The sequence below is a fragment of the Egretta garzetta genome, unplaced genomic scaffold (assembly GCF_000687185.1).
Source record: "Egretta garzetta isolate BGI_Z169 unplaced genomic scaffold, ASM68718v1 scaffold287, whole genome shotgun sequence".
In the NCBI taxonomy this organism is placed as follows: Eukaryota; Metazoa; Chordata; class Aves; order Pelecaniformes; family Ardeidae; genus Egretta; species Egretta garzetta.
Window position 1 is genome coordinate 2287274 of NW_009260435.1, and position 8622 is coordinate 2295895.

Consider the following 8622-nt stretch of genomic DNA (forward strand, 5'->3'; position numbering starts at 1 on the left):
CGGGGGGCGGCCTCCGACTGAAAACCTTGAGCGCCGGCAGAGGTCGGCGGTGGTTTGCACCGTGGCACTCTGCGCCCTTTGGGGTGGGCCCCGTCTGCACCCGTGGGGCTGGGGAGCCGCGTGGGGTGGGGAGGCCCCGGCTTCCTCCGGGGAGCGGGTGAAGCGCCAAGGGGCGAGGGGTTTTAAGAGTCGGGAACCTCTGGTTGTCCTCAGATGCATCACTGTAAGAGATACCGGTCCCCGGAACAGGAGAGCTACCTGGGTCACAGGTGGAAGAGGAAGAGGTCTCGTAGCAGAGAGTACGAGGGGAGACTGCGATACCCACCCCGGAGGGATCTCTCCAGGAGATCGCGATCGAGAAGGTCAGAGCGGGTTTGGGCAGAGGGAGGCAGGGTCCCCCTGGCAGAGGGGAGTGAGGGAGCAGGGGCCGTTTCCTAATACAGGCTTGTCCTCAATTCCGGTTGCATTTCAAAGCTAGCACCGAGTGCCGGCAGCTTTCGTTTCCTGACTGGGGACCAGCTTTAAACCTGTAAATCCCCGGGCTGGAAGTAAAGGGCTTAATTGTGTGCACCTTCCCTTATGTTTCTGCCTCCATGTCGAGCCAAAAGTTCTTCCCAAAGCAATGCCTTTAATACTAATGAGGGAGAACAGCCTGCTCTGGAATGGCATTTCCCCGTTCTAGTGCCATGGGGGCATTAAAGTCTTTCCTGACAACCTGTTTCCTCCTGAAATTATTACAGAATCAGATCTAAAGCGACAATACTTTTCCCTCACCTACGCTGTCAGAAAGGATCCGAGCATTGCTAACCGATCTTTCCTGCTTCGGCTCTGGATTTTACCTTTGATCCTCTCTTTGTTCAGCATTTCCACGGGGACAATTAGGTACTGGAAACGGGGTGGATAAGGTGAGGGTTCCAGAACAGAGGCGGGAGCGTTGACGGGGAGATGGGTGCTGACGCGTGGTGGTGTGCAACTGAAATAGGCCAGTGGTCCTCGCTGCTCGGTAGTACCGGGGCTGGTGTGGTTCTAGCAGTCAAATGGGGCGGGTGCAGCCATGTAGGGAGCTGAGTTCATCCTTAAATTCCCGAAATGTTCTACAGGCTAATTGTTCTTCCGAGCCTGGCTGTTGTTTACCTGAAGGAAGCGGATTGTGAAATACAGCTGACGCTTCTCCATCCTTTCCTCCAATGGGTTCTGTGGGACAGATCTGGATGAAAACAGGCTTTTGCGGCGTGAAAACCTTCTTGCCCCTTTAGTCTTGGGCTGCGAGCCTCTTGCAGGTCTGCTGGTCTCCTCTGTAACTTTAGGTTGTTATTTCTGAATCCTCTGGCTTAAAAGTACCCCCCCAAAGTTTCACAAAGGTTTGGAGTCGAGTATATCGGTGTTGGAATGGAATCAGGGGTGGCTTTTTGTGTGTTTTGGATAGTTCAGTGGTGACCTAGTGCCTCTGCTGTCTTGGCAGGCAGATTGACATTTTAGTCTTGATCCAAGCTGAGCTGAACCACCCCACGCCTACCTGCGTCCCGTTAAGCTGTCAGCGAGAGCGCTACGTGTTCCTGTTCCCAGGCTGAAGTGCTGTAGCAAGGTTTTGGTTGGAGAAGCTGTTTCTCTCACTGACAGCTAGGTACATACGGCAGCATCAGCGTGGCCGGGCGTTTGCTCAAAATACTGCTGTTTATCACTGGAAAGCCAAGACACTCTTATTTCTACCCAAGACGTGGCTTCTCGCTCGGTGGCATGTGAAGCAAGGCTTGTAGCAGAAGCTGGTTTATCAGGCCAACTGTAACGGCTGGGGTGGAGAAGACAGTCATGTTTTTGGGGGTACAAGCAGGCCAACTGCTACGCAAGACCGTTTCTGCTCTTCGGTTTAAGAGGTACTGGAACGGTGCTGCCAAGGGAGCACATGGGGGCCCGCAGAGGAAAAGGCAGGAGTTCTGGAATCGCAGTTCTAGCTTGAGGCACATGGGGCTCATGGATACTCTCTAATTGAGTGCAGGGCATTGTTAATGTGCACGCACAGTACCTAAAACTGCGTGTGCAATGCCAGCGTGTAAATACTCACGCAGGGGAGCTTTGTCTGTTGTCTCCCAGCCCTTCCCGATGGAGAGGTGAGCTTGGCCGCGAGTTTCCCTTACGTACTCACAGCCCTCAGTTGTCACTAGAGGCGCGGGAGCTTGACTGCACTGCGGAGACCAAATTTCCCTTCTGGCTCTTGCTAATGATCTGTTGAGCTGGTGGGTATGTGGCCACCAAAGGCTTGGTGTTTAGGGGACTCTCGTTTGTTCAGGGACTAATTAGAGCCCTTCCTGGGGGAGGAGAAACGACGTTAGGAAAACACTGGGGTACGGTGGTGGAGGTGGCTCCGATGAGGTAGGCAGCTCAGATCGAGCTCTAAGCGGATGGTTTCTCCCCCCTGGCTCTTTGAAACATGGGAGTGCCACACCATCTTCTCTTGCAAACTTTCTCCTTTTTCTATATCTGATAAACTTGGCTGAGAAGTGGTCAGCAGTGGAGCCACATGGAGGGGTGGTTTGAAGCTGGGACGCTTGCAGTTTTTCCCCTGCCATCAGGGAACGGGAGTAAGAGCACTTTGTTTCAGTGGGACTCTGCCTTTCATGCTTTTCCAGGCTTATAAACACGTTCTTGTCTGTGCTACAGCCATGACAGGATGCCTTATCACAGGAGGTACAGACGGGACAGCGATGCCTACAGATTTGAAGACCGAAGCCCATCTTTTGGAGAGGACTATTACTCGACCCGCTCACGGAACTGGCGGCGATCCAGAGGCAGAGAGCAGCACCGTCCAAAGAAGCATCAGCATCACTGCCGGAAACGCAGGACCAGGTCTTGTAGCAGTGCCTCCTCGGTGAGTAGCATCCAAAATGAGTTCAGGATGGTTCAGGTTTTTAACTGTTCTTACCTCCTTTCAGCTCTGAACACTCTGGGTGAGTACCTCTAATCCCATTTTTGTGTTTGTTCTCATGATGTGGAATGTATAGTCCTAAATCTGTGTCTTGTTAAGCGGGAGGCGTTTGTAGCTCTTGGTTTTTCCTAGTCCAGCCCCTGTAGCTTTAATAACGCGAGGAAACTAAGTGGTGTTCTTTACAGCCAGGGAGGGGATCAGGGAAAGCTTCAAATGGCACACACGTGATCGCTAATGAGGGCAAGCCCTGGCCATGGGCCAGCCTGGCTGCTGGGGATCAGTCATTGTTCGGGTTTAAACACGGCTAGGGCTTCGCTTCTGCGTACTCTGCTGCTTTTGGGGGGGGGGGAGTTGGTATGCAGCGGTGGTACAGAGCACTCCTGTGAAGGCATGGCAATTTGACTTTGTGCCGGGATCCCATACCAGATGGGATCAATCAGCCCGGTTCTCCTGGGTCATTAGCCCTGTGATTATTAACCCCTGTCCCACTGTACTTAGAGAAAGGCTTCCACCTTCTGAGGATATGCACGTGTCCTCTCTGCCTGTTCGCACACAAGTGTCCTTGGCTTTCAGCTTCTTCAAAAACTTCCCCATTTTCCACCCTGAAATGTAGTATTCCTTTTGAGGATTAACATGCAATAGTTGGAACTGGGTGGGGAGGCTGGTCCTGGGACCAGGAATACCCTGGAAGTGGTGTGAGGTATCAGACCAAATGTCTCTGCTTCACTGCTTCTCTCCTGTACGGAACGTTTCCGCTTTTCGCAAGTTTGTTGTTTTTAAATGTCATTACAAATGACCGAATCCTGATCCCTGCAGTTAACAGTGGACAGATATCTGCATGGCTGGGAGCTTCTGATGGTCTGTTGCTTCCCTCCTTTTCTTTCGTGTTGACTTTTTAATTTTAGTTTGAGAAAGGGTTACTATGAATACACTCCAGTGCGGTTTGTGTGTGTGCGTGCGGTGATAACGGTGTGCAGGTTTGGGCCGGTGTGATCTAAATCCTTTGCAGTCTCACAGCTGTCTCAACTGTCCTCTCTCCCTTCTGACCTTTTGGGGTTTGATCGTAGCTCGTTATTTTGAACTAGCCGGGAGGGGGGGGGCAAGGGGCACAGAAGAGAATCCTGATAGAAGCTCGGGCGTGGAAACATAGAGCTTTGCATTAGTTTCTCTGGCTGTGGAGATGGTAACTATTTTTAAAGGCTGAACAGAAAAAGATCAGGAATTAGGGCAGCTTGCTTTGTGGACCCTGGGTCCTTTCGGGAATGTTCGGCTGGTTTTCCAGTAGAAGCTCGCAGTAGCAGGGGCGAACGTGACCTCATACCTTTAGCGGATACCTGAAGTGGAGTGAAATGCTCCCCAGGGATTAATTTAACCGTCCTGTTCCTAAAGTTCTCCTGGGCTTAAAATTGCATCCTAAGGCCGATGCGCAACGCCAGGTCTGTTTGCAGCCAGTCGGGCGTACGGATTTAGGATTGGTGTGGTAGCTGGTTCTGTCAAGAAGGGAAGGGCTGGTTGGTGGCCAGGGCGGGACAAGGCTCTGGGTCGCTGGCGATCTATTAACTGAGGTACAAAAGAGCAGGCTGTGCAGAGGGAGAACTGCTACTCTGGCTTCTACTGGACAGCTTGTCCAAACTGACAGCTCGTATACCCTTCATCATGTTTGCCAGCGGAGAAAATGACGTTCTTCTGGCAAAGCCCTCCTTCTTCTTGTGCCTCTGGCAGCATCCTCCGGTGCTGGGGAGGAAGCTGCTCCTCTCTGGGGAATGGCGGTGCCAAGCCAAGCCGCCTTAACACTGGAGCTTCCCAGCTGCTGCTTCCCTTCAGAGAAGAGGGGGGCATTTTCCTGCCTAAGAGGTGGCAGCACCAGAGGCCATAGCTAATGAGAGAGTTTTCTTTACATACCTGTAGCTGTTGATGACTTTTCTGTTTTGAAGTTAGTTTGTGTCTTGACGTGTCCCTTGCAATATCCCTATCGTTATATATGCTGTGTGCCTTATGAAATGCTGGGATCTGGAAAATCCAACCACCGACGCACCATCATCTCCACCTTTGAATGACAACACAATCCTGCCACTCGGAACTGCCCGCTGTGCGCGCTTGGTCGTATGCCGTTTCGGGGGGCGGTGTGTACAGAGAAGCCAACAGAGCAGTAAGCGCAGCAGGAGCGTGGAAGATGACAAGGAAGGCCACCTGGTGTGCAGGATCGGCGATTGGCTTCAAGAGCGATGTACAGCCACCTTTCGTAAAACTTTACCTCTCTACTTTCTATCCCCATGTTAGACGAGATCTCTCGTATTGTACTGGAGGGGTCTCTAGTGTTTTATTGCTTATAAATGGACTGACCAGTAAATTGCCTGAGGCAGACAATAGACGCTTGAGTTTTAAAGAGTGTAGCAGTGAGAGACATTTTATTGCTGTGAAATTGCAGGACCTCAGCTCTTGCCAAGCCTCCGAAGTTCACGTCCGCTCCTGTTTTCTCTCCTAGATGAAATTGTCGGCAGCCTTGGCGAAGGCACTTTTGGCAAAGTGGTGGAGTGTGTGGACCATGCCAGGTGGGTGTCATTCCAAGAACTTGTCTCTCCCTTGCCCATCAAGCCCAGACACTCACAAGTGTGGCAGGATTAATGCTGCCAGTTTTGTGTGGGCCCAAACTCTGCTGGACTGAACTCTCGTTGTCACCTTCCACTTGCCTCTGTGGTAGAGGTTATTTCTCCTAGCAAGTGGAAGGGGCCTGGTTTGTACCTCGACGCCCTCTGCGTCTGCAGGCCTATGTGTTAAGGGGAGCAGGGGAGTTTGTTCAGTGGCTGAGGGCTTTGGCACAGGCTGTTCTGCTGCAAAAGCAGCGAACTCGGGCAGAGGGATGGGCCAGGCAGCTGGGGAAAGTGACCTCTTAATCTGTCGGGGTACTTCTCTATTATTTTTTTTTAACCTCTCCTGTGATTACACTTGACCCCTGTCTCTTCCTGACCTTTTGTCTGGCTCTGAGCTGTGGGGTCAGCTTAGCATAGGAGCTGCTGGGATCTCCTGCCTCCTCGGAAATCTCTCTGGCATGGTTAAAGAGAGGAGGCAGCTGCTGGAGGCGCAGCGACCTTACGGACTGCTGTGTCAGGAAATGGTGTGCTTGCAGAGCTGTCTGCAGCTCTCTTTGGAGCGTTACCCAGCAAGAGCCTCACACTTCAGATTTCCATGTGGGTACTTAACTGCTGGGCAAGCGGCATAAATCCTTGGCAGAGCTCAAGCGCTTTGTTGGGACCCAGCCATGCCTAAGCCTCTTAACACAAGAAAACGTGACTGGAGTAAGGGGGATGTGCTGTGACCCTGCGGCCTGAGGATGTGCATACATAGGCTTCTTCTCTGACTCCATCTTTTTTGTCTCTTCCCTTACAGAGGCAAATCTCAGGTGGCACTGAAAATCATAAAAAATGTTGGAAAGTACCGAGAAGCAGCCAGGCTGGAAATCAACGTCCTGAAAAAAATCAAAGAGAAGGACAAGGAGAACAAATTGTAAGTTCCTGTGAGGCTGCTGGCTCAGTACTGCATCCTTACAGACAAGTGGTCTGCTTGGGCGATGTCCAAAGAAATACAGCACTGAGGGCCGGAATATCTGCGACCTGCCTCCTGTGGGGGGAAAAACCTCTCATTCCTCCGTTCTTCCAGAATGCGGACTCTGGCTCTAGTTCTACTGAACACTTGTTTACTTAAACTCTTTAACAACTGACATGCCAGGTCATAGTGAGAAAAAATTAGCCAGAATTTCTTCTCTAATGGCCACCTGCTGCCTTGTCCCACTTGAATGGGAGATCTCTATCTAAAGGTGGTTGAGCAAAGTGGGGAGAGGGCAGCTCTCCAGTGTACACAGAGGGATTACTGTGTTTCAGAGTCAGCTGGCTCCAAGTTTTTGCTCACTAACCACTTCTGAAGTAGCTAGCAACCAGGAGAATGACTGTTGTCAAGTCCCCGAACGATGGTTAATCCTCATGTCGTTCTCACTTCACAGCTTGTGTGTCCTGATGTCAGACTGGTTCAACTTCCATGGCCACATGTGCATTGCCTTTGAGCTGCTGGGCAAGAACACTTTTGAGTTCCTGAAGGAGAATAACTTCCAGCCCTACCCTCTCCCTCAGATCCGGCACATGGCCTACCAGCTCTGCCATGCCTTGAGATGTAAGTCACCTGGGGCCAGCCTGTGGGCTTGCCAGCACCTGTTTGTTCTTCAGCACCTGCACTTTTTTTCCCCTCCTTTTTAACCCAAAACAGATCTGGATATTCTAGCTATTTTTTCCTCCTTTTCTGAAGCTGACACAAAGATAAGAGATGCTGATTTCTGTGGAGGATAGAGCAGTAGCCTTTAGATTCGCTTCCTTTTCCTTCTGAAAGGAATGGAAGGCAGACCTGTAAGCTATTCCATGCAAAAGGTGCCTTCTCTGCATCAGAAATACCTTGTCCACAGCTAGGCCGTGGTGTGTCACCGGAATGGGTTGGGAAGGAGCCGAGGAGGAGCTGGCATGGCCCTTTAATGGGCAGAGTTTTATGGGTGCTTCATACATATATTTTTCTTTTTCTTCTCTCCACCTATGCAGTTCTACATGACAACCAGCTGACTCACACTGACCTCAAGCCAGAAAACATCTTGTTTGTCAACTCAGATTTTGACACTCTGTACAATGAGAAAAAGGTGGGTTATGTCCAAAAGAGTAGATTGAGAACAGCCCATCTTTCCCTCCCTGCAGAACTTGGATCTTCCCCGTTCCATACACGCCCCACAGGGCCTTAGAAGTCAATTTAGTGAGAACAAACTGGAAGCTGGGCCTCTTCTTTCTCCCATATATTTTAAAAGCCTTAAGGCTGCTTCAGCAGCTGTCCTCAACACTGATCGGAGATGTAAAGAGCTCCGAGCTTCACAGTTACGACCCTTCTGATTAGCGCAGACATGGCAGTTCTGGGGTCAGAGGGCTTCTCTCAAAGCCTGGCTTAATTCTGAGCCAGCTACTAGAAGCACTGAGGAATTCTTGTTTGCTTGCAGAGCTGTGAGGAGAAATCCATTCGGAACACAAGCATCCGTGTGGCAGACTTTGGAAGTGCCACCTTTGATCACGAGCACCACACCACCATCGTGGCTACCCGGCACTACCGTCCACCAGAAGTGATTCTGGGTGAGTACTGCTGGGGTTTCGGGAGGTGGAGGAGAACAGTTGTCCTGGGGATGCTGTAGGATGACGCTGTCTAGAGGAAAACCATCTCGAGAGTACTCCCAAGTTCTTGGGGACAGCCTGCTCCGTGTGTTGCTGCAACACCACCTCAGTGGTCCCAAGGGCCTGATGGTGTGGAAGGTGATAATGGGTAGTGCAGGCCCTTGTCATGGGGTGCAGAGAGCCAAGAAAGGCTGGTGAGACTCAGGAAGAGTTCAAACTGGCTCCAGGGGAACGTAGAGTCAGCATAAGCTGAAACAGAAACATCTGGGGGGGGAAGCGACAGTCCTCTCACCCAGTGTGCAGCACCGACAAGTGCACAGATAACTTCTAGGTCCGTATTTGCATAATCCCCGCAGTTTTGACAAGGAACTAGTAGAAATCTGGTGAGACTTGTTGGGAGCGCAGAGGTAACTTGATTCTCTTTGCAGAGCTGGGCTGGGCGCAGCCGTGCGACGTCTGGAGTACTGGCTGCATTCTGTTTGAGTATTACCGTGGCTTCACGCTCTT

General features: G+C 51.3%; 1 protein-coding gene across 1 annotated transcript in view; it reads left to right on the top strand.

Moving 5' to 3' along the window:
• Nucleotides 1–275: 275 nt before the first annotated feature.
• Nucleotides 276–8622, top strand: part of CLK3 (CDC like kinase 3) — a 12878-nt gene continuing 4531 nt past the window's right edge. Inside the window, exons 1-11 of the mRNA XM_035899374.1 lie at nt 276–362; nt 741–1624; nt 1716–1874; nt 2659–2866; nt 5057–5150; nt 5409–5475; nt 6311–6427; nt 6921–7087; nt 7504–7598; nt 7947–8076; nt 8544–8622. The exon at nt 8544–8622 is cut by the window's right edge and continues 1 nt beyond it. Of these exons, the coding sequence (XP_035755267.1) occupies nt 1810–1874; nt 2659–2866; nt 5057–5150; nt 5409–5475; nt 6311–6427; nt 6921–7087; nt 7504–7598; nt 7947–8076; nt 8544–8622 (1022 nt within the window). The 5' untranslated portion in view covers nt 276–362; nt 741–1624; nt 1716–1809. The remainder of the gene's footprint in view (nt 363–740; nt 1625–1715; nt 1875–2658; nt 2867–5056; nt 5151–5408; nt 5476–6310; nt 6428–6920; nt 7088–7503; nt 7599–7946; nt 8077–8543) is intronic.